The following is a 25,585-nucleotide window of genomic DNA, read 5'->3' on the forward strand; positions in this document are numbered from 1 at the left end:
ACAATTTTTGTTCCTTAACCCAGTAGATCTAGCAAACCACCCCTGGAATCTGCTTGTTGATCACTTATGTTCCCCTCTCACCTATCTTTTATCAAGATGTGCAGTAATTCCCATTTTCAAACAGGATTTGCAATGAGGCAGAGAAGGTCAGGTAGTGGCACTCCTCTAATCTTTGCCCCACATGAGTTCCAAAATAAGATGCTTCTTACTGTAGCTTATGTGGATGTTTCGTATAAGATCATGATTGTGCTGTGAGCTCCAGTGGTTCCTCTCAAATGCAACTTGAATGTACCCACCAGCTCTAGTAGGTTCCTGGGCTTGTTTCCTTCTTGAGTAATGAAAGAATAGAAGTAGTGATACTCTCCCAATTGCCACTCACTTGTGGCACCAAAATGACATGGCAAATTGTGTGATCTTCACTCTCTTTTCTTATGTGAGGAATGAAATAGATAACAATATTGGCATTTAAATAATCACTAAGCAACTGTGCAAATAGCTAAATGAGCAGAACAGAGCTCAATAGCTCAGAGCTGTCCAGCTTTCTTCAGCTTCAAGTAGATGTCTGTTCTTGGTTGGCCTTTTTGAGGTTTTCTTCTCAATCATAACAGCTAGATCCTTTAAAAAAAGAAAGCTGAGATTCAGGAGAACTAGATAGCAGCTTTAAAGAGGGGCAAGTGTGCCACACCACATAGTGGCCCAATCTGAGCTGCGTGGGGGTAGGGAAGCAGTATTCAGTGGGGGATAAGAAGGAAGCCTCAGGCCCCCAGCAGAAGCTGCACTGTGGGGAGAGAAGGCCCAGGACCCTGGCAGAAGTTGTGTTGGGGATGGGAGGACTCAGTTGTATAAGGCCCTGTAAATTGTAAGGACAGCCCTGTTAAGGCTTGCTCCAAGAAGGGAGAATATGACCAAAATCTTCCATTGTCCTGGTTAGGCTAGCACCAGCTATTGAAATGGTTCACATGCACCACTGCAGTTGATGTGGAAGTTTGGACAGATACTCTAACCTGTGGTGGTGTAGACTGGCTCCTAGCGGTGCCGGGACAGGGGGGACACACTGCCCTTCTATGGCTGGGCTCAGCACTAGTGTATGAAGAAAGCCAAAAGGAGGGTTCATTGTACCCTGAATAAATTAATGCAACTCTGTAGCTATTCTGAGACTTGTGAGATTACTAGATACAGGAAAGTAACCAAGAAGAGAAGTTTAATACTTATCCTATTAGTATCTACTAGAAAGAAGGAAAGCTGGTCATTTCATGAGAGACTTACTTAGGGCTCCTCTCAGTTTCAAACACCTTATGGAGTATTTCGTAAAACATTAGTGGATCAGAAGTAGGCAATTCCAACACTTACTATTAAGGTGGACATTGGTGAAGATTACACTGACAACTCAAATCTTACTGTATTGTACATTGAAGAAGTGCTTTACAAGAACATCTTTGTACAAAAAAATCAAAGTGTCAAAAATATGTAAAGTTCTGGATGTTCTTTCATCATGGCAAATATTTACTATGCTATAGAAAGTATAGGAAAATGAATACATCATGCCAGAGAAGTGCATCTATATATTTTTATTCTAAATAAACAAAGTGAACACTTACATTCTGAATAATTTATATATTTTTTTCCTAGCCTCTGATGTTAGTGTGTTCAGATTTGCTGAGTTCTTTGGAATTTTTTACATAGTCATTAGTGGAATATATTTGGTAGAGACACAGCAATTTAAGAAGTGACAGCTTTGCTGAGCTGCGTGGCTTTTAGGACAAATTACATCCTTCAGTTGCTGTAGACAGAGATAAAAAATGTTTTTAAAACAATACTTAATGAAGAGATTCTTATAAAAAGTATGCCACTTTGAGAAATAAGCTTTGCATGACATTGCAAAGCACAGCCCACCATGTCACTTGAAACAGGGTCCCAATACTGCAATGAGCTCCAGTACAAGATTGATGCCAGGGGTGGAATTGACAAAGGGTGCTTCTACACAGCACCCTACACTAGAAATAAGATACGCAGTTTATGCTATGCAAATTGCATATCTTATTTTGAATCTATTTTGAAATAGCTTATTTTTAAATTTGGCATGACTACACCACCAAATTTCAAAATAACATGCTATTTTGAGACATCCCTTAACCCTTGTGAAACGAGGGTTACCAGGATGCTGAAATAACAGGCCCGTTATTTTGAAATACTGGGCGGCTTGTGTAGACGTAGGGTAGCTATTTCGGGGTACCTCCAGTATCTCAAATAGCCATGCAGTGTAGACGCACCCAAAGGGACTTAGCGTACTACAACACAACCTATAAAATCACAGAAACAATACTGCAATCCACAAAGCCTGAGTTAGTTGCCTAAGATTCCCTATATAATTAATAGGGAGAGCTATGCACCTTTGATTGAGATCCACAAAGCCAGCATGCTAGATAGCCAGCTGCCTAAACTAGTTTATGGGAGATGCCAACAATAGGGGTGTGTGTAAGCTCTGCCCCACTATTGGAGATAAGTCTCTAAGTCTTAGCCAGAGCCATCTCGTCCAGAGAATGAATCGGGGTGGGGGGGGGCTGCCCCAGGCTTCATGCTTTGGGGGTCTGGTTGCTGCTTCAGCTGTCCTGTGGACTGGAGGACATGGGGATTACCAGGCTTGCTGCAGGACAGCAGCGGTGGTCGCCCCTCGCCATAGCCCAGGACCTAGAGCAGCCCGGCTGCCTGCTCCACTCTGTTGCACTGCCCTCTCCTGGAGGCTGTGCTCCACTTCTCCATGGCAGCGAGAAGTAGAGCATCCTCACCCTAGGACACTCCACTTCCCATCACTGTGAAGAAATGGGGGCAGTGGGCTGGGAGAGTGGCGCAGAGGCAGAAAAGGCTTCCGGGCTGTTCTGACTCCCTAATGCCATGGTGAGTGTGTGGGCGGGGAGAACCCATGTTGCCGCCCCACACCAGGCCCTATAATCCTCTGGGCCATGTTGTTCTGGGGATGGGGCAAAGGAGCAGAGCCCCACACAGAGGGCACTGGGTCAGGTGGTTACCCCAAGTCCCAGATCCCCCAGCCTAGGGACTGTCCTGATCTTGGCTGCATGGAGGCACCAAATTTAGCCTGTTGAGACTTATAAACTGGGGAAGATAGGCATTCTCAAGCTAGGTCCTTGGCTGCCTAGTTGCACGTGGGATCCAAAACAAGAAAGCCAGAGAGGGAAGAAGGAGCAGCTATCTTATAATCTTTAGCCTATTGGATTCAGTATTCAGCTAGGATGTGGGAGACTCCAGTTCAAATTCCTCCTCCTTTTGAGGGGGAGAAGGGATTTAAAGAGGGATCTGCCATTTCCTTTGTGTAACTAAGGCAGCTGAACACCCATCTTTCCTGGTTTGTGAATTGCTCTGGGGCTTAGGCAGGAGATATACATCTGTCCTGTGACCATGAAGCAGCTGTGCATAAGGTGCCTGGGTCCCTAGAGTAAGTCTTCAGTCCTTATCCTGTAAACCTGTATTCATCCTTACATAAAATAATAATCCCGTTGATACCACCAGAATTACTTGTATAAGGACTCCTCATGTGAGTAAGTGTTTGTGGGGTGTTTGTGGGATTGGGTCTTTGGGTTGCTGAGACAGATGTATTTATAAGTCACCAGTTAGGCAGATTTAGTCAATTAGTTCTTTACTTCATTGCATTTAGGGACTGTATTGGGTGAAAGATTTTTCAAACTGAAAACGACTGAATAAACAGAGATATAAAGTGTGATGCCGAATTATTTAAGTGCCAATACAGTTTTCCCCATCTCTTCTTGAGGATGGACAGAGTTTTCTGTTTGTTTGTCATGGGCCATGAAGAAACACCTTTCAAAGTTTACTAATTGTGGGGAAGTTTGTTTGGTTTTTTGAAAAAGAACTGGAGGGTAATTTTCAAAAGTACAGAGGGCAACGAGGTGTCCAATTCCCCTTAAAAGTCAATAAGAATTGAATGCCTAGCTTCTATTGGTGTCCTTGAAACTCTTCACTCCCGATCTACCCATCTCTCTGAAAATGCTGGGTTGTCCTCTCTAGTAGTATTCTTTAGGGTATGTCTAGACTACATGGCTCCGTTGATGACTCCGTCAACGGAGCCATGTAAACTAGTTTACCCGGCATAGTCAATGAAGCGGGGATTTAAATAATCCCTGCTTAATTAAAATAAAAATGGCCACCGCACTGTGCCGACGATCAGCTGATCCTGCACAGTGCAGCAGTCTAGACGAGGCCTTTGTGAAACGAGATTTACTGGAGTAGTCGACAAAGGCTTCCCTTGTCAACCGTGCCGCGTGTAGACTGCCATGCTGTGCCGGATCAGCTGATTGTTGGCACAGCGTGGCGGTCATTTTTATTTTAATGAAGCGAGGATTATTTAAATCCCCGCTTCATTGACTATACCGGGTAAACTAGTTTACATGGCTCCGTTGATGGAACCATGTAGTCTAGACAGACATACCCGTAATGTTTTGTCTAACCTAATTCCTTCTGTTGCAATGGTGCTTATAACCAGCATTTTGCTCAATTCCTTAATTTTCACATAAAGGTGGCTTGAGCATTGAGTGCAATTCAGCTATTTAAGTGTACAGTCTGATCCTGAGTATGTGCTTTTCCAAGTGACATCAGTAGTAGTTATATGTGATTGGCACCTCTCAGGTTCAGGTCCGACATAAGGATTCCTGTTTCTGGGGGATTTGCAAACACTGCGGGTGCCTTTACACAGCCGGGCTTAACTCAAAATAAGATATGCAAATTGAGCTACATCAATTGCGTAGCTTATTTCAAAATAGCCTATTTTGAAATTCAAAGCGTCTACACAGCACTTATTTTGAAATAGAGCACTCTTCCTCCAACTTCCCTTAGTCCTAGTACAATTAGGGTTACAGGAGTTGGAGTAAGAAGTCCTCCAGCTTCACAGTTTTTTGACATTATTTTGAAATAATTGCCTGCTGCGTAGGCAGGAACTAAGTTATTTCAAAATAATTCTAGTTATTTTGAAATAATGTTGCTGTGTAGATGTACCCTCAAGTACTTGCAGATTTTGGCTCTGACCTCACTCTATTGAAATCATGCTGGAACTTACTGTTGTTGCTAATAATGTGGTTCTGGCATAATTTCCCTAACTGGTTTGGACAGGGAGCTGTTCTTGAGGACAATATTATCAAAACTTCATCTTGACTAGGGATGGATTGAGTTGGTATTGTCTACTGGCAGTATTCCAGTTGACCCTTAAGTTTTTGATGAACTGAAGCTGTAATTTAAGTCAGTTAAGTTTCTAGCTCTCCTGGATGTGACGATAAACCTCCTAATGAGAGCTAGTGTAGAGCTGCCTGCCTAGAGCATTGTTGGGATATTGCAGGTCCTATTACAAAGGTTTCCTTACTTGCTTTACTGATCTCTAGATTGCACATTATAGTAAGAATGCTGAGTTAAATGCATTAAAGAAAATTAGGATTCTCTGTTTTAAGGCTCCCTAGTGCACATAAGGTAAAGTAACTATGCATAAGTTCTTAAAGGTACACCACCACTCAAACCAATGTTGCTGACTGAAAATGTTACATTATTGTTACAAGCAATTCTGAAGATTACTATTGCTGAAACAATTTACAGGAGAAAAAATTCCTTCTAATTTCTTTATGTTGTGCATTTGACAACACTTTGTATATAGTCAGTTTCACTACTTCCACTTTAAGTTAGTTAAGCCATTCACCTCTTTGTGTGGATCTTGGAAGAGAAAATCATTTTTTAAAATAGGAAAATGTGTTTGTAAAGAAACACCACTTGGCAAGAAGCCTCAGTGTTTGAAACTGATTGAATTTCAAGCTGACTGTGTTCCTTCAAGAGAACAAATGTATTTGTTTAAATATGTTTTTGGAAATAAGTTGCAAATAATTTTTGGTAGGTGGGAATTTTGCATGTGAGCCCTAGATGACCCTTCTGCTTTGAAATCTAGGACCTTCAGCAAGAAAATTCTGAGGAGCTTTTCCTTCTTGTATTATATCCATTGTTGCCTTTGTTTCATTAACTTTAAGTCAACGATCTGTGTCTGTCAAAGATGTTTTAAGCACCACCTGTTCATATTGCCTCATAAGACCCATGGGCTAATCCTGCTCCCTAGCAACAGAACATCACAAAGAACAGGAATGCTAGAAGCTCCCAAGTCCTCTACTGCCACCTTCAGCCCCAAAAGTTTTAGACATCTTTACACTGCCAATTGGGAAAAGGTCTACCAGCCTGCTCAGGTTGATAGTCCTGTGCTAGTAGGCTTACGCTATCACACTAAAAATAACAGCATCTAAATACCTTGTCAGTAGGTAACAACAAGATTCTCAGATTTGAAGCCATTAGACAAAAAGAAAAGATATTTCCCATAAATCAGCTACTTCACATATATCTTACAGCATACAGAAGATTGATATATCCTGGCAGACAACCTAGGGATGTCAGCGATTAGCTGTTAAGCATTATCCTTACTGACAGGGGCTGGGTGCTACTCTAGCCTAGCTAGGCCGACTGCACCATACTGTGGACAAGGGGCACTATAGCCCAGTTACAGCAGCAACCATCAGAGGCAGCCTATTATACAGTGGGCAGGCTGGACTCCCATCACCCCCACTGACCCTGAGCTCCATGCAGCGCTGCCGCTTTGATACGCTGCGGGTATCCTGGCGCCAGTCTGCACGCTGTGTTTCAAAGTGGCAGTGACAGGTGGAGTCCAGGATCAGCTGACCCTGCACTCCACACAGCACTTTTGCCTTCAAAGGCGGAGGCACCCTATTGACTAATCGAACAATGGATGCAAAATGCTGGCTCTTGGGGTGCTTGCTGCTACCCCGCACTACTGCCTCTGTATCAGAGGCAGCAGCACGGAGCAGCTGACAGAAGCTGGTTACTGCTTTACGCTGAGGGTGCAGATAACCGTGTAACCCCTGAATCTTTCAGCAGTTACACATTTACCCAGTTACCCACTTTTTATCATCCCTAATCCATACAAATAGTTGACAAAAGAATCCTCAAGGTATTGGTGGATCCAGACCTTTCCTGTATTGTCCTGTTAATTTTAAACACCGACCATTTGATTCTGCCCCTTTTCATTCAGGGAAGTTAAAGAATAAAATTATGATCTCACTGACGCCAATAGAAGTGGGGGGCAGGATTTCTTGAAATAGGGCTAAACACTGACCCAGTTATTACTTTGCATAAGGAAAGTGGCAGAACTTGGCCCTCATGTTGTAATCTGGTTTTTTCCCCTTTATGTATATTATGAAGGAGAGACAGAAGCAAAACAGACTAAAAAGTCTTGATTTTTCTCTCACACAGAATGATGTTAGACAAACTCTGCTGTCTTCAGGGGAGCTGTTCCTGATTCTTGTCAGCGTGAAGTTCCCCAAGTGCAAATTCACCTTCTTTTCTCAGAAATAGCTTAGTATGACCAAGAAATCACAAGGGAAGGAAGATATAATTACTGCAACTGAAAAAAAGTAGAGAAAAGTTTAGAGAGAGAGAAGTTTAATAACTGAAAAAAAAATCAAGTGATTTAACTTAAGAACAAATCGTATCATGGTCCTAGTTAAATCAAAGGAGTCTTGCTTACATAAGCAGTTTAACATAAGAGGCAGGATTAATTTATTTGGTGTTGCTCTGCTCTTGGTCAGTGATATTTTTTTTTTAAATTGTAAAATAAGCTTTTTTTTTTTCCTGAGCGATTTTAAAAAAATCAATACAGTATTTGCTTGTGTCAGTACCCCAGCAGGATAAACTGAAACTTGGTGATGCTGTTCTAAATAAAAATGTCAACAAATATAACTTCTAGGATGTGATGGCATGATAACTGCGTCTTTGAATATTTCTGGAATGCTTATCATTTTGTAAGATCAGTTAATACTTGGATTTGCTACAGCTTCCTTCTTCTTTGAGAGTGTAAAGAAATGAATACATTTTAAAGCAGTGATATTTAAACTTGTCACTAAGGTGGCCCACCACTACATGTATGTCACCTCTGCCCAAGCACTGCAACCTTTGCCAGTGTGAAGAAAAAGAACCAGTGGTGAATGTTGGAGAATGAGCCCAACGTGTACTTGCCCCCCAGTGGCAGCTCCTGTCCCATATAGCTGGGCCCAGGTCTGTGCTCTCTGTGTTGTGACCTTTAAAATAAACAGATATTAATGTTGGGTGTGTCACATAAGGAATGGTATTTAATTTTAAAGGTTGAACATACTACAATAGCATCCACTGAATAGCAAAAAATCAGACATCAGAAAGCTACTTTATCAGAGATTAAAGAAGTCAGGTGTATGTTTAACATCAGATTTAAATGAAATAAATGGTGGTATTTAAATTCTTTGATGTTGCCCAGATAAGCAATAGTGCATCAGTATTTGTACATGAAGAGATCTATTAGTGTGCAGAATCTATGTTGGTTTCTGTTAGATATGTTATCTTATTTTAGTTAGAGGATTTCCAAGTGTACCATTATAAATGAGTTTTATAATAATAGGTATGTTTCTCTACCAAAAGTGTAGTTGTACTCTGAAAGTGACTCTGTAGCCTTGTGTAATTCCATGTTTATCATTGTTCAGTGATATACAGATCAGTGTGCTCTCCATTTAAAAGTAAAAATGATGATTTTTCTGTCTATGCCAAGCTATGTCTGACTTTTGCAACAGTAATAAAGATTTGGCAAGATACATTCTTTCGTCTGTTAGACCTGAGAAACCTGTTGGAAATCTGGCATGCTATCTCAAAAGCTATGTTGTCTCTATTGTAGTTATATTAGCACAGTCAGTGGACTGGAAAATAGTAGTACTTTGTCCTTAGCAATGATCATATTTCTAAAGAATGCCCCAAGAACTGGGAGAGTAATCAGTCAGTGAATAATATGAGTTGACATTTTGTTCTCTATCAGGTGGAAATCCTCGATTGGAAGACAAAGCAACAGCTGTGCTTTCTGGATAAGGTAAATGATAATATTGTGGAAATGGCAGGTGACAGTATTTAGAAGCTTGTAATTTTTAAAAGTAAATACGGTGCTTGTGAAAGGAGATGGAAAACCCTTCTTCCTCCACAGCAAGAGACAACAGCCTGGGCAGCGTCAGGGGAAAACTTGCCCTCACAGCTTTACAAAGTCCCTCAGCTCACCATTGAAAGGATCAGAGGACATCTTCATTCAGATTCTCAGCTGAGGGGGCCGACAAATGTGCCAGTTAGTACCTGTTGTGATGTGACCCGGGAGCGATTTCACATAAGCCACCAAATTATCATCATATTGTAATAACTCTGGCCATTAATATGGATGGATTTACAACATGAGCTACAGATTAAATGCTCCCTTTTTCTATTACCAGTCGCTTGAGCAGTCCATACTAGAAATAGAATTTTTTGGCTATGTTTCAAAAAGTTAAAGGAATGCTGGCAACTTGAAAAATCCATGTTTCCACCATATTTTTTGTACTTACTAATTATCTTCCAAAACAAATGTCTTACATGACCAGCCTCTTTTGTTGCCTAGGTGGAACCACATGCTACAATTAGTGACATCAGATTGATGTTCCATAAATCCTGTAAGTATAATATTTTCAGAGACGCATACTAAGGTTTTGAGTCAAATAATTATGTACTGGGTATTCTGATGTAAGTATAAAATAATATAGTTCAATGGAAAATGTGATTTATACACACTAGTACAAGTACAGGCAGTCCCCGAGTTACGCGGATCCGACTTATGTCGGATCCGCAGTTACGAACGGGGCCCTCTCCCTGGTCTCCAGTAGACCAGGGAGAGGAAGCAAAGCGGCGGAGCACGCGGGCAGCGGACAGCCCAGACGCGCGTCTGGGCTGTCTGCTGCCCGCGTGTTCCGCCGCTTTGCTCCCCGTCCTTCTGGTCTGCAGACCAGGGGGACGGGGAGCAAAGCAGAGCAAAGCGGCGGAGCACGCGGGCAGCGGACAGCCCAGACGCGCATCTGGGCTGTCTGCTGCCCGCGTGTTCCACAGCTTTGCTCCCCGTTCCCCTGGTCTGCAGACCAGGGGGACAGGGAGCAAAGCAGAGCAAAGCCGCGGAGTCCGAGGGCAGCAGAACAGCCACGGCGCATCTGGGCTGTGCTGCTGCCCCCGTGCTCTGCGGCTTTGCTCCAGACGCCTGTGGTACAGCAGCTCGGGCGCTGCTGGTTGGTCCTGTAGCGCCGCTCTGGGCGCTACTGGACCAACCCGGCAGCACCCCAGCTGCTCTGCCCCAGGCATCCTGATTCAGCCACTGCTGGTCAGTTTCAGCAGCGGCTGAATCAGGACGCCTGGGGCAGAGCAGCTTGGGTGCTGCTGGGTTGGTCCAGTAGCGCCAAGGAGCAGCTGCTCTGCCCCAGGCATCCCCAAGTCAGCCACTGCTGAAACTGACCAGTGGCTGACTACAGGAAGCCCCTGCCCCGGGCTTCCTGGAATCAGCCGCTGATCAGTTTCAGCAGCAGCTGACTTGGGGATGCCTGGGGTTCTTAAGTTGAATCTGTATGTAAGTCAGAACTGGCATCCAGATTCAGCCGCTGTTGAAACTGATCAGTTTCAGCAGCGGCTGAATCTGGATGCCAGTTCCGACTTACATACAGATTCAACTTAAGAACAAACCTACAGTCCCTATCTTGTACATAACCCGGGGACTGCCTGTAATCAGCAAGTGGACATTAATGTAGCTGAGATATAACATTTTTCATTATCAGTAATCTACTAATTTATGCAAATCTTTGCTTTTGGTTTTTATAATCTATTATATATTTGAGAGAGATTGTCTATCTGTGCAAGAACTCCTCCTAAATGGTAAGAGCTAGGAAGAGCTAGCTTCCTCTTATCACAACATAAAGCAAGTTAAGGGTTTGGTTGAGCCAGGAAAATTGGATATGCCTGGAGTGGGATTGCTTCTCATAAAACAGAAAAAGACAGAGTCACCAGGCGGGTGAAAGGGATTATCCGGGGGCACCACTTCCCACTCCCCCCACCCCTGTCTGGGACTGCCTGAGCCTCCCATCCCCCCAGGCACCCTTTATAGTAGGCGGGTGGGGGGGCGGGAGAGGCTGCAGCTCCTCCTCCTGATTTGTATGGGAACATTGTGTACTTTCCTCTCACTCCCTGATGAAGGGGAAGGAGACAACAATTTGCTGCATTCTTCACTTTGCCTGGGGAGTGCAGGGGGCAGACTAACCTAAGACCAGCACCAGCTGGGGACTTACACCCCTCCCTTAGTTGTGCCCACTGGAGTTGCAGCAGCCATGGAGAGGCGCTTTTCACCTGACCCCAAACTGCTGCAGTGAGAGAGGGCTGGGGAAGGCCTCTCTCCCTGGGACAGCCTGCATACTGAACTCCTCCACCCCACCCCACAGCAATGATTTAAATGAAGACAAACAAAAATTAATTGAATTAAAGACCCAAGCAACACCTGGTAAATCTTCTGATAAAAAATAAAACAAGTAATAAAAATCCCTAACCAAGAGCTTCTCTTCTTCTGTTGCAGTCATTAAATCAGTGGATAATCCAAAAGCAAATACTGTATTATGGATAATTTTATACTTTTTATATTTGTCTTGCAGATCCACACTGGTATCCAGCTAGGCAGTCCATAAGACTTGATCCCAGTAAGTACCAGTCAGGTCTAGCATAATAAGGCTATAAACAGTGCTTGCACAGCGAGGTGCCACATCCTGCCCTTTCTAGTGGTATTATATGCCATGAGTGGTAGTTTTGCTGAATTAGTATTATGAAGGAATTTACAAAAAGGAGCTCAACACAAGCTGAATTCTTTGAACATTATTGCTCAGAGTCCTACTATGGGTCTGATGCTAGTAACCACTGTTTAGTTAACTGGGGAGTTTGCACATTGACTTAATTTGCTTTCAGCTATTGAGCACTTGTCCTTCAATGGAATCAGCATCTAATCTGTTTACCACCTGCATTTAACTGCAATGAAATGGAACCCAGAATGGTGCTCAAATATGAAAAGTCTGAAGGATTATGTACTAGTGCTAGTAATTCACGTTAACATTTTAAATTTCAGGTGGACATTGTAGCTTTTTTAAGTGATAAACTAATGAAAAATGCATTTGGGAATATAGGCTCTGCAAACTTAGCTGGTGCCAAGCGACTGATTCAGTTAAATTGGTCATGGGTATTTCTGATAGAAAACTCTTGTTGCATGCCATTGGTGCTTAAAAATGAAAGAATAATTGAAAAAAACATCTTAATTATCCATATTATTCAAATAATATGTAGCATTTTTTGCTGCTATTAGGCATAGTTACTTACACAATCTCTTCAAATGATTGTTAGTAAAGATTAACAAATTGTTTTGGGATAAGTCCATGGGAAAATATGTGCTTGAGCAGCTTATTTTCTTCCACAAGAATTTATGTGAACAGCCATCCAATGGCTTATGCTGGGAAACGTGTTAGTAGGTGACAGCTGGAACTATGGGTATGCCCCTAAATGCAGGAAGGAAAAGCAAGGGTGCCACCAGCCCAGAGCAGGCTTGTGTCTCATAGGTCAAACCTCTGAAATGGAAAGATGTCAGTTCAACAAGAGTGTGTGCAAAAAAGTGTAATATAAATTGCATTTTACTAGAGCGAGAGATAGAGAGATCCTGTTCTGTGCCATACCCCCTGCTTAGGACAAAACCCTGTAAAACCACATTTCCACTGGATTGAAATGGAAGGGCCCAAAGAGGTCACGTAGGAGGACAATGCAACCTCTTGTGTGCTAAGACTTTCCTCCATGAAGGAGTTCACAGAAATGAGGAATGAGAAGGAGGCTGGTTAGTGGTCCGTGCTCTCTGAAAAATTCTCTGTCCCAACAGAGAGAGTATTGACTCACCTACCCCATTAGCATCTACCCATTTTCTTCAGCAGCAGTGGAATGACTATACTGCAGATCAGGGCGTGAGAATTCAATTCATGGTGTTGGCTTCAGTGGTAGTTCTGTGGGTGGACAGCATATTTACTCCTGTTTTTTGCATGCACGTATACGAAAACGCTAGGATTCTAAATGTGTATTTATCAGGTGGCATACTCTTACATAAGACTCTGGTAAAAGCATGAGTCCGGCCAAAAGGATTCCAAGATTGGTCTAAATGGACTAAAAGGTTTCTGTTACCAGAGTTTACTTTAATTCTACTGTGATGTGTATAACTACTACTTCTTCTTCTCAGAGGGAAAATCCTTGAGAGATGAGGAAATCCTGCAACATCTCCCAGTTGGCACAACCGCTACACTGTATTTTAAAGATTTAGGGCCACAAATAGGATGGACGATGGTGAGCTATGCTGCAAGCCTGGGACATTTTAATTAATGCTTCTCTTTAATTAATTTTTGCATCACTTTCTCTCAGCATTTATATAGAATTTCTATATGTCGCCTGGTCTGACAGCAGATGGAGAGAGCAGATCTTCATTTTTAACTATTCTAACCTTAAGAAGCATTTAATGAGAGACTTCAGTAAAAGTACATCATGAAATCCTGGCCATGCATTCAATGGAAAAGCAGTAGTGATTATCTCACAACATAATCTCGCACTGTGGTACTAAGTAACTATGTAAATTCTGTTCCTTGGGCAGTCAGAGATCAGGCTTACATTCTTGTCCTGGAGATCAATCCTGCAAAGACATATGAGTACCTTTACTCATATCTGTCAATTTCATTGACTTTCATGGGTCTGCTCATGAAAGTAAAGTTACTCACATGCATGTTTGCAGTTTAGGTCCTGGGATACTACTGACAACTGGTCATTTTAGTGGCAGCATGAATTCAGCGTGAGTTTGGCTGAATAAACACTGGGAAAAAATTGAAACTCAAAAGTTTGTTTTGAAGCTATCAAAATGAGCTATTTCCACATTGCGTTTCAAATAATTTAATTTAGAAATCAAGTGTCACTTCAAATAGGCAGTCACAATGTTTCATTTGATCCAAACACTAATTTTTCATTTGGTCAAGAAAGAACACTACAAAAAATCAGTTTAGGTTTGAAACTACCCAAATATTTTTTTCATACCTTTTGGTTCCGCCACCAAACTCAATCAGTTATTCATTCAGCTCTAACAAACAGAGATTGAAGAAAATGTCATATATTCTGCACCCTTAATTCAAAGCAAAGTTCCATCATGGCAGCATTAGCCTGCAGCATTGAGTAGGAGGCGGTAAGAGAAATGGTGGCTCTGAAGTGATGTGTGCAGAGCCTTCTGCAGTTACAGTGCACATACTGTCCTTTAGTTTTAACTGTAATGTCACAGCATGAAGGTAAAGTTAGACAGCAAGTTGAAGACAGATTATTCTTAGAACAATTAATGTAATATTATTAATGAACAATATCAAAGACAAAGGTAATAGTACACTCTGTAATATTAAAAACAGTAATTGTTTTTTGTTGAGTATAAATCCTCAGCATAACACTGGAGCTTATATTAGAAAAAGGACAACAAGCAAGAAATCTTAAACACAGTAAGATGATCACAGCAAATTAGAAGATCAAGATGTTTTCATATCAATGTACAGTGAAATACCACAGCATATCAAATTAATATAGTGAACATCACTAAAATCTCAACAACTTTTTTGGCCATCTCAGTAGCTTCAACTATATCAGAAAAAAAGTGGTGACTTTTTGTTATGTAAGTATAGTACATTTCCCTCATGTCTTCATAATTTGGATATCAACCTACCTTACTGAGTTATGGAAGCAAAAGTAATAATCAAAATTGAGGTCAATTTAAATTGGTGTTCATATGAAGTATTTTATTTTAAACAAAATTCATTCATTATAAACTAGTTTCTTTCCCTTTTTTTGAGAGATTTTTTTCCCCCAGCATTCTTTTTAAACTATATAAAAAGCAGTTTTATAGGACACCAAGATGAAAAATAAAGGCTAAGGTAATAAAACTATAATTTGCATTCACATTTCACAACTGTATGTGTTCCTTTGTTAATTGCACATAACTTGTTACACGTGAATGCAATTATTGAAGTTGTATGCAGTCACTGCAAATGCAAGTGCATGCCATATGTATGCATTTCTAACAGTCTCAGAATATAATTCCAAATGTTGTCAAATCAACCAACCAATCCTCCATTCTAGGTTGGTGGAGGAATTTACTAATAAAAAAAAGCACAGCTTCTGATCTGCTCTGTCTAATTATTCTCTCCCTTTTTTCAGGTATTTTTGACAGAATATGCGGGTCCATTGTTCATCTATTTTCTGTTTTATTTCCGCATGCCTTTTGTCTATGGCCTGAATGACAAGCTTACATCAAGCCCCCATCCAGTAGTTAAGTAAGTTCTGTTATGAGCCTCAAGCAATATTTTTTGTAAGCATCATATTTTTATTCCAACTGTCTTGCCACATTTGTTTCTGTAGCATTCTTAAATGCTTTTGTCTTGCTGTTTCTAGCTTGGCATGTATCTGCCATTCTTTCCACTACATCAAAAGGTTGATTGAAACAATATTTGTTCATCGGTTCTCCCATGGGACTATGCCACTGAGGAATATTATTAAGGTAAATTGTGACAAAAATCAACCCACAGCCCTCTAGTAAATACAATCTGGCCACTCTCCACACTGCTTCATTAGTACAATGTTTTGGTGTGGCTTTTGTGGTAATGACCCGCAGCTTTGACCTATAAATCCCTGTACAAGATCTCTCAGTAATCTTACCATTGTAACCTACATGCTACCCTGCCATTATAATTCCTGTCACAGGTTTCCCATTGCTCTTTCAAGATTTAATACCTTCAGTATTGAACCTGCTAGATCTCTTGGGTGCAAGAATTTCAAAAGCACAGTAGTGCATCGCTAGAGGTTTTCAAAATATTTTTAATCTGGTTTTTGTAATAGCATCTTAGAATCATTTCTCTTCTTGGCAATTATAAATGTGCCTTTGCTTCTGGTGCAGCATAAAGCACCATGGCTGTTCTGCATTTCCTTCCTGTCATGAACACAGCCTAGCAACACCTCTGTTCTGGGAGCAGGGCTGAGCCCACTGGTGGCTGCCTGCCTGCATAATAATATGGTATGTGCAATATAACTATAGATTTTTTTTAATGAGGCAGTGGAATACTAGATTTTAAAACAGTTTTATATAGCATCTAGAGGATAGCAGATTGTCATATCCTAATAGCCCCTTTAGGTATCTAATATTTTGTGTTTATTCACTTAAAAATACATTTGCATCTTAAGGTAGTGGTAGTCTGACTTGGGAACTGGAAGGTTCTTTCATTTTTACAACCTACCAATATTAGTTATTACTCTATTGACTATTTGACTCCCTGCAGGAGATTTAGTTATCTTTGTGCTTCCTACATAGGATAAGAGTCCTATATATTCAGATAGTAGCATTATCTGGGCAAGGTACTCACAGGAATTTATTTATTTAATTTATTTATTTATTTATTTGCACAGATTTATTTTCATTGCTTTCCTAAGCAGAGATGTGCACGGTTTTCTATCAGGCCAGCAGCTCTATTAGAAATGTCTAATCTGGACAAGTGGGAACTATTTTAGATTAATAACATCAGATATGTGAAAGCAGCACAATTGTATCTTTAAAGTGAATTTATAAAGTGCATTAAATCATCACTTTTCATAGGTGTCTGACACCTCCATTGCACTACTCCACTCCAAACAAAATTCAGCTGCTAAAATCTTTCTTTGCCGGTCATTCTGACCTGGGCCTTTGAATTGCTCTCTCTTCTTCACCACATCATGTTCATGATACTTATTTTCATCCTTCATTCATATCAGGTTGGCCCTTACATTTTAAATTGAAATTTAAAATTAAATTTTTAAATTTTTCTTTACACCAAAAAGTTTTCTTAAAAAAATTTCTGGTAAAATGAAACATTTCATTTGAGCTTTTAAAAAAAAATTAAGTAAAGATCAGAATGAAAAGTCATTTGAATTGGAAAAACTGAAACATTTTTAAAATGTCAATACCACATTTCAATTTTTTAAAAATATTTTTAAATTTTGTTTTGACTGAAACAATTCAAAAAGTTCAGTATGAATTTGCAACAAATTTTGGTCATCCTGAATCAGCATTTCTTGGTGAAAAAACACTTCATGGAATAGTTTTACCCAACTCTAATTCCATTAACTGTATTAGCCTTAACACCCTTCTAAGTTATTTTCTCCTGTATTCATCTATATGTGTTTGTCCACTTCACCACATGTGTGTAGAAAGTTCTTCCTGGGGTGCAAAGACATTTAAATTGGGAAAAGGGGGATGTAAACATACTAAATGATCAAGTTGATGAAAGGTTGATTGGACTCTTAAAGGTACGTAGATATCTAATTCCCTTTGAGGATCTGCCTTATTACTTTCACTTTGTGGGTTGAGAAGAAAGTGATTAACAAATTTTCCAGGACATTTAATTATATGGAAAATATGGGTAATCAAGAAACCGTTTGTGAGATAGCAAGTGCAAAGAAATGTCAGGTATCCCTCCCCCCCCCATTCAAAATGGAACAATTTTTAACACCTTCTTCCAAACAACTCTGCATAACTTTCACTAAGATTCCATTGATAACCTACCACGATGTGTATGATTTTATATTAGACTCACCTTTTTTTATTCTATCCTAATTAAGAGACAAATTGTTACACTCTGCTCTGAAAGAAAGCTCAGCTCAGCCTTTAACTTATAAATATGGTTTAATATTTATTATATATGGTACATTTCCTTCTACCTATTCTACACATTTTTCTCCAGCGCTTGAATATAGGTGGTAGAAAAGATCTCCTATTTCACATATATTATTATTCATATAGGGGCTGTTGCTTGTTTGTTCTCTGGAGAACTCAATCATCATAATTCAGTGAGAGCCAATCAAGTTCCTTGGAAGCATGACTTAGAAGAGACAGGATTGGACATTTTTGAGAGGGGAGGAGGGTTTCCATCCTTCATGTTTGCTGAAAGACCCTTCACCTTTGTTTCACATACATGGCAGTAGGGCCATTTGGATTCATTGTGGTTTCTGGGATTTGGAGGATGTGAGCAAATTCTTTTTTTTGAAGAAAGGATACAGATGTCTTTTTCCATTTTAATTACATCTGTATCCTTTCTTAAAAAAAAAAGATTATGCTTTAGAAGGAATGTGGGATTTTTTTTCTGCAATAGAAGTCAGAGGCATACAACTCAGCTTATTGCAAGTTCCAAATTTATGGGAGAGTTTCCTTGCAAGATTCTGTTTTAAAAGTCTGAGTGCTTCAGGGTAGAGATTGTTTCTCCATAAGTCTGTACCATGCCTGGTGTATTTTAGGTGATAGTGTAATATAATAATGAGTAGAGAAAAAGGATGGTCTTGTGGTGTAGGTGCTGGACTGGCACACAGAAATCTGACAGTAACTTTAGGGAAATCACTTAGCCTCTGTGCCTCAATTCTATTATCTGTAATAGGAATAATCTTGCTTTCTTTGGCCTCACCATTTTTCTGTCTGGTCTGTAAACCTGTGATAGGAACTGTCTATGTGTTTGTACAGTGCCTAGCACAATGGGGTCTCACTCTTGCTTGTTATCTCTGGGCTTTACTATAATATAAATAATTGTAGGAAAAATGATAATGACACTCATGATAAAGCTGTGAGGGCACCCTTGGAGCATATGATATTTTACTATCTCTCACACCATAAACTGAAAGAACCTCATTGTTAGCTGTTCTACATTCAGCAAGTCTGGTTTGTAGATGCTAAAGAGTCTGATTTCGGATACATGGCCTCTTTGGGCATTACTGACTGAAATGTTACTGTAGTTTACCATATAGCTGTAGATAATGGCTATGTTGTTTACTCTCCCACCTTTCTACATTTAACAAGCAGAGCCCAAGCAACATACCTCTTCTTTTTATGGAAAAGTAACTCTTTCTGGTAGACCTGGACTTTCAGCTGGTCATAGATTTGTCTTCCATTGATGTCTTGGCAGCCAGAGAAAATCTCATGTAAGGTGCGAGAGTTACCATTCTTGTTCGATTTTAAAAGAAGACTTTGAGACTAAGTAGGTTGTGCTGTATTTGAAACTTAAATTAACAAAATAACAATCTGGTTACTTTCAGATGACTATTTGGCTGAGATGTGTTTACCATTAACTGACAATCTCATTGTGAGAGCACCTTGATTCTTGTGCTCTTCTCTGGCCCAATTGCTCTAGTCTCCTTGTCTTTTCCCCAAAGTCTTATCTCCACCACAATCACTCACTCTACTTAGTCAGTGCCTGAGAATGAGTCTCTCTCTTCTTAAAGTCATGCTGACCGCTCCTCTAAATCTTCTTCCACACATCAGCCTCTGCTTTTTCTTTACATCTTGGGTTCTGTTTTGCAGCTAATTTATTAAGCAGAAGCTCAGAGTATTTTCTTTGCATGGTATCTTTAATGCCGCCGCCACCACCACATAAGATTTTACTTCTGCGCACTAGCAAGTCTAGCTGGGAACATCTTGAAAAGGCAGTAGGTAAAAATGCGAGCCACAGTTTTTTAGGGGAGGCTTTAGCTACTGCAGATCATTGGAAAAAGCTATTTTGGATATAAAAAGAGTGAAAAGTCTTACCAGATATCCCCCTCCACCTCACTGCTGATTATGTTAAATTTATATCAGTTTTGGATTGAATGGCTAGATTTTCAGAATGGTGGCATAATTCCTTACATTTTTAACTCATAAGGTTGAATTGTATAAAATAACAAACAGGATTCATTTTGCATGAGGGTAGAATTTTGTATTTTTTAAACATTCGTTTTTCATGCTTTTTTACTGCTGTTCTATACAATTAAAAACATTAACCATTCAAAAAGTCTATTTGGGAAGTCAGGTTTGAAACCATTATGCTAATTAGTGAAAACACTTTGGATTTGACTCAGTAGATTGTACATATCCTTGCTGACTTAAGAGGAGACTGTAACAGAACCATAGTAAAACTCATTGATGTTTGTGATTGTGTGAAACCCTTAGAAATAAACAAAAGACCAGATTCTGCTCTGGTATAATTCAATCAATTTCTGTGGCCTTATGCCAGTGGACAAATTGGCTCTGGGATTTTGAATATCTTCAAACATTTTTCTTTTTTATTCAAACCATTACTTTTATGGTGTCAAAATTTAAAATCATGGTTTTCTAATTAAATAAAAGCTAGAGCTATGTGGATAGAGCAAGGCTGCATATATACAGACATTGCTGGCAGCAGAGTTTGAATTTGGAAATTTCAGTGAACAGCATAATCCCTTACCACTTTAGCTAGAAGAAATAACTCTAGTTGTGTTGTATGGCTCCAATCCTTAATGGAGCCAGTCACTTTGGGAAGACAACAACATTCACTAACCCATTATATCACAGATGCAAACAAAGCCTCTTATTTGAAAATAATATCTACCATGCCTGTGGGACAACCTCGGGAATTTTAAAAAATTGCAGCAAAGCTCTCTTGTTGTCTGTAATTTATTAATCAGCAAAATGTTGGTGCCTATATTCTGCGAGAGCACCAAGTCAGAAGTGACACCCAGGTTATGGGGGAAGAATGAGGGAAAGAAGATAAGGAGCACTGTTCTGGCCATGCTGTGTTTAAGGTGGTGATAGGCTGAGATACTAGATTGAGTGAAGGGGAGGATGCATCCATAGAGAGGTCAATTTATGAGCCATCAGCCTAAAGATGATAGTTAACCTCTTCCTTGCGGAGGAGAGCACCTAGAGCTAGAATATAGGAGCCGAGGAGCAGGCCAAGGATAGACATTCTTACAGGGGAAGCAGAACCTTGCAGAGACGACACTGAAAGAGCAATCAGAGGTAGGAGAAGGAGGAAGAACTGTGAAAGAACAGAGCCTTGGAAACCAACCTTGGACAAAATTTCAAGTAAGGGGAAGCTGACATTGCAAAAACTTCCAAGAAGCCCAGGATGATAATGGTGGAGGGGAGGCCCTGAAATCTGGCTAGAATCTAGTGAGAACAGTTTCAGTGGAGCATAAAGGGTGGTAGCTGGATTGGCGAAGGTCAAGAACAGAATTGAAATTCAGCAAGTGGTTGCAGTCTACCTATTCAGAGTGTTTGGAGGTGAAGGGGAGGAGAGTGATTGGCCTATAGTTTAAGGAGGATACAGGGCAGGGTCAATGGTAGGTGTTTAAGGGCGGAGGATTAAAGTGTGCTTTGTATGAGGAGGGAAAGGAAGCTGATAAGTGAAGTTGAGAGGAGGAGTGTGGGGAGTAGTGTGAACAGGGGAAGGATATTGCAAAGGGGGGAGGGCTCCTCACCTCTCTTCTGTGTGCAGAGAAACAAAATGGATTCCCAGATAAAACACTTTAGCTTTTTGGGTTACATTTTCAGAAATAATGTTTAGACCAAACAGTCCATATGTTATTTTTGCTCTGAAGGGGGAAAAATCATCTCACTCCAAGAGCAACATTTCCTGCTTATTTATTGTTGTCTTTTCCTGTTTTTTCCCTCCCATCCTACCACACTTAGTATGTTGTCATTTTTGTTGCTGAAACTTGTGCTTTTCGTAATCATGAGGTTAGATGACTAATTAAAACGATGAACAATTTTTTTTTCAGAACTGCTTCTATTACTGGGGATTTGCAGCTTGGCTTGCTTATTACATCAATCATCCTCTTTATACACCTCCTTGTAAGTAGCAAAATGGCCTTGAGAATGATTTGAACCTTTACCTGGGTATATTTGAGTGCTAACTATCCAATGAAACATTTTGTTTTCTAGCCTATGGACAAAAACAGATAAATTTTGCTGTGATCATGTTTCTGGTAGGTCTGTTGCTTTTTTATAATGTATTATTAAAGACTCTCCTTTATTATTCATTAGATTGTAGGGATAGGGGGAAATGTCAGGGATTTTATTACTTGAAAGCTCAGGACATAGAACTAAGAGGATATGGCTACACTACAGCGCTAATTCGAACTAACTTATTTCGAATTAGTTAATTTGAAATAAGTTAATTCGAAATAACGCATCTAGACCCAAAAACTAATTCAAATTAGCGTTTTGCTAATTCGAAATAGCATGTCCACACTGAGTGGACCCTGAACCGAAGTTAAGGCTGGCCGGAACCAGTGCCAGCAGGGCATCAGGTTAGGACTTAGAGTGTGGAGCTGCTGCCTGAGGCTAACTGAGTTCCATGCTTAAAGGGACCCTGCCCCCACCCCGGACAGACAGTTCTCAGGGTTCCCCGCTTGCTTGTCTACCTCGATGAGGAACAGCAAAGCAGTCCTGTCTTAGAGTGTCCCAAGTGCCCACACTCAGCACATCACAGCACTTGGCCATCAGCCCGGCTGCACTTTCCGCAGGCTGCCATCCGGGGGGGCCATTGGGGGGCTGTCAGGATCCTGGAGGCCCTGCAGGAGAGCTTCCACCCTGAGGATCCCGCAGAGCCACCCCAGTCCTCCCCATCGGAGGCTCGTGCCCCATTGCTCCCTCACCTCCTTCTACGTACCCCTCCGTAGCCCCCCTTCCTGATGTAAAAAATAAAGGACATGTGCATTCAAAAATAGAAACTCTCTTTATTTAACAAAACTGGGGGGGGGGGGGATTAACCTCTGGGGAGACTGGGAAAAGGAGGTGGGAGAGGGGAAGAGAGAGGGTGGGAGAGGGGAGAGGGAAACCTGGGAGAAGGGAGATGGAAGGGGAAAGCCAGGGGAAGAAGGAGGAGGGGAAATATAAAACTATGGTATGCCCACATCTTGAGTACTATGTACAGATGTGGTCTCCTCACCTCAAAAGAGATATTTTGGCCTTGGAAAGGGTTAAGAAAAGGGCAACTAAAATGATTAGGAGTTTGGAACAGGTCCCATATGAAGAGAGACTAAAACGACTGGGACTTTTCAGTTTGGAAAAGAGGAGACTGAGGGGGGATATGATAGAGGTATATAAAATCATGAGTGGTGTGGAGAGGGTGAATAAAGAAGAGTTGTTCATTAGTTCCCATATTATAAGGACTAGAGGACACCAATTGAAATTAATGGATAGCAGGTTTAAAACTAATAAAAAAGTTCTTCACACAGCACATAGTCAACCTGTGGAACTCCTTGCCACAGGAGGCTGTGAAGGCTAGAACTATAACAGAGTTTAAAGAGAAGTTAGATAAATTCATGGAGGTTGGGTCCATGGAGTGCTATTAGCCAGGGGGTAGGAATGGTGTCCCTGGCCTCTGTTTGTGGAAAGCTGGAGATGGATGGCACAAGACAAATCACTTGGTTATTGTCTTTGGTCCACCCCCTCCAGAGGGTGGCCGCTGTCAGCAGACAGGCTACTGGGCTAGATGGACCTTTGATCTGACCCAGTACGGCCGTTCTTATGTTCTAAGCTCAGGGGTCTCATTGGATCAACTTGCTTTTCATGCAAACCTGCTCCTGGGTCCACATGTGGCCTCTGGTGGCCAGGTTGGCAGCCATGCGGCTGTAGATGGCCACGTTCCTGTGCCTTGTGTGGAGATTGTGAACACTGGAGGCCTCCCCCCAAACCTCAAAGGTCCGCGATCTCTGCACTAGACCAGGCGGGCGCCTGCTTTTTGTGGCCCCGGGCAGGCTCCTATGAGCCGCCAGCCTGGTCCTAGGAAGACGTGGATGGCTGGGTGGCAGCAGGTGGCCGGCTCATCCCGTGCCAGGTGCAGGGTCTGCTGGCTGGATGCTGGCAGGCTTGCAACTGGCATGGGCACCGTAGGCACACCTTGCCCCTTTAAGGGCTCTGGGGCCGGGAGGTGGACAGAAGAGTTTCCCTGGTTTGGCCCAGACTGGCCACCAGGGCAACCTGGGGAGGGCTAGCCTCCAACTAGTTCAAATTAAGTAGTTACACAGCCCTTAATTCGAACTACTTAAAATTCTAACTAGGCGTTATTCCTCATAGAATGAGGTTTTCCTAGTTCAAATTAAGTTCTCCGCTATTTCAAATTAAATTCGAAATAGCAGTTTGCATGTGTAGCCCCTATTAAAGTTAATTCGAACTAACGACTGTTAGTTCGAATTAACTTTGTGGTGTAGACATACCCAGACTGATTAGCTTAAGGGTTGTCTACAATAGCAAGTTACTGTGCTGTAACTTCCTCCCCACAAGTTCAGAAACATGGGGCTCTCCAGCCTACGTACTCCCTGGCGTGTACTTCAGGAGGTAAAGGATGCTTTGCCACCTACTGCTCGGGTTTATTGCGATAAGGTCCTGCAAGAGGGTGCACCCGCCCGCCCTCACCCTGGCCCTCCTGATCTGTCCATTGGCCCCAAGACCCATGTACCTTCCTGACTGCCCCCCCCCTCGTCACCCGAGCTGGCTGCACGCATTGCAACTGGTCCCCTTCCAAACCGCGCCAAAGAGCCATCTGTACATGCTCATGCTTCACACACTCCACTTCCCTACCCTTGTGTCCCGCCCAGATACCAAGTGGCGGGACCTCCTACCACCAATAGAGGGTGGGGAGCCCCGGTGGGCCAGTCTCTATTCCACCTTGATTCCACAGCCTACCGGGGACATCAGCTGGAGAATCCTGCATGGCGCTGTGAGCACGGGCTCGTACTTGGTGTGGTTCACCCCCATTCCTGACACTTGTCCCTTCTGTGGCGAGAGGGCAACCCTGGCGCACATCTACCTCGAGTATGCCAGGCTACAGCCCCTCTTTCGGCTCCTCCAGAACCTCTTGTTGAGATTCTGGTTGCACTTCTCCCCTCACTATTAATCTATGCACACCCCATCCATAACCCCACAAAGTTGCTATCGCCAAGATGGTGAATTATAAAACCAGGGCGCAGATGTTGGCCAGGGGAGGGGCCTGTGACTGTGGGGCCTATTTCCATTCCTGCATCCGCTCACGCATCCGGGCAGAGTTCCACGGGGCAATGTCCGCTGGCTCTCTTGAGACCTTTGAGGGGCAGTGGGCGCTGTTGAGGGCTCTCTGCTCGGTGTCCTCATCCTGTTCCCTTGTTTTAGCCCTTTGACCCTCACACCCGTCCCTGTTTTTATCTTTATTTGTCCCAAGTAATCATTGTGTTTTCTGGGCTCAGTGGACCCTCCCCATAGGCTGGTGGGAGGTCCTTTAGATGTGGGTGGGCTAACGCCCGCCCACCTCCCGGACTCCAATGGGCACAAGTGCAGAAAGTTACTGCATTGCAAAGTGCCATTATAAACCAGCTCCCAGCACTGTCAGCTGTTTTCCTCATAGAGTTGATTTACCTAGAGCAGTGTTTCTCAACCTTTTACTATAAAGTACCCCTTTAAAAAAAAAAAAATTATAAGTACTCCCAGTACCTACAGTTTTCAGACACATGAAATTGTTTTCTACCATTGCAACACATTTGTTTAAACAACTGAATGGTAGCTGGGCGGGCGTTGAAATTTTTGGGTTTAAAAAGTACAAAAATAATAAAATGCTGTAAAACTTAAAACAAAAATTCAGTTTTCTCCCAATTTCAGTTGTGTTGACATATCCCACCCAGACTTCTCTCAACTACCCATAAGGGTACTCGTACCACTGGTTGAAAAACCCTGACCTAGAGCACAGGGTGAGCTCTCCCCCAGCACTGTAGCCACAACCACAGTGTCACCTAAAAGCAGGTTCCTGACCAGTGCCGGGCCATGAATCGCTGTCTGCCGGGCCAT

General features: G+C 41.8%; 1 protein-coding gene across 2 annotated transcripts in view; it reads left to right on the plus strand.

Moving 5' to 3' along the window:
- Positions 1-25,585, plus strand: part of LOC102459125 (very-long-chain enoyl-CoA reductase-like) — a 56,056-nt gene that overhangs the window by 20,041 nt on the left and 10,430 nt on the right. For both annotated transcript variants that reach the window (XM_006114146.5, XM_075936562.2), the window contains exons 2-9: positions 8,906-8,956; positions 9,509-9,560; positions 11,568-11,612; positions 13,178-13,281; positions 15,175-15,290; positions 15,409-15,514; positions 21,544-21,616; positions 21,707-21,750. In XM_006114146.5, the coding sequence (XP_006114208.3) occupies positions 8,906-8,956; positions 9,509-9,560; positions 11,568-11,612; positions 13,178-13,281; positions 15,175-15,290; positions 15,409-15,514; positions 21,544-21,616; positions 21,707-21,750 (591 nt within the window). The remainder of the gene's footprint in view (positions 1-8,905; positions 8,957-9,508; positions 9,561-11,567; positions 11,613-13,177; positions 13,282-15,174; positions 15,291-15,408; positions 15,515-21,543; positions 21,617-21,706; positions 21,751-25,585) is intronic.

Source organism: Pelodiscus sinensis, chromosome 9, assembly GCF_052426305.1.
Source record: "Pelodiscus sinensis isolate ZL-2025 chromosome 9, ASM5242630v1, whole genome shotgun sequence".
Classification (NCBI taxonomy): Eukaryota; Metazoa; Chordata; order Testudines; family Trionychidae; genus Pelodiscus; species Pelodiscus sinensis.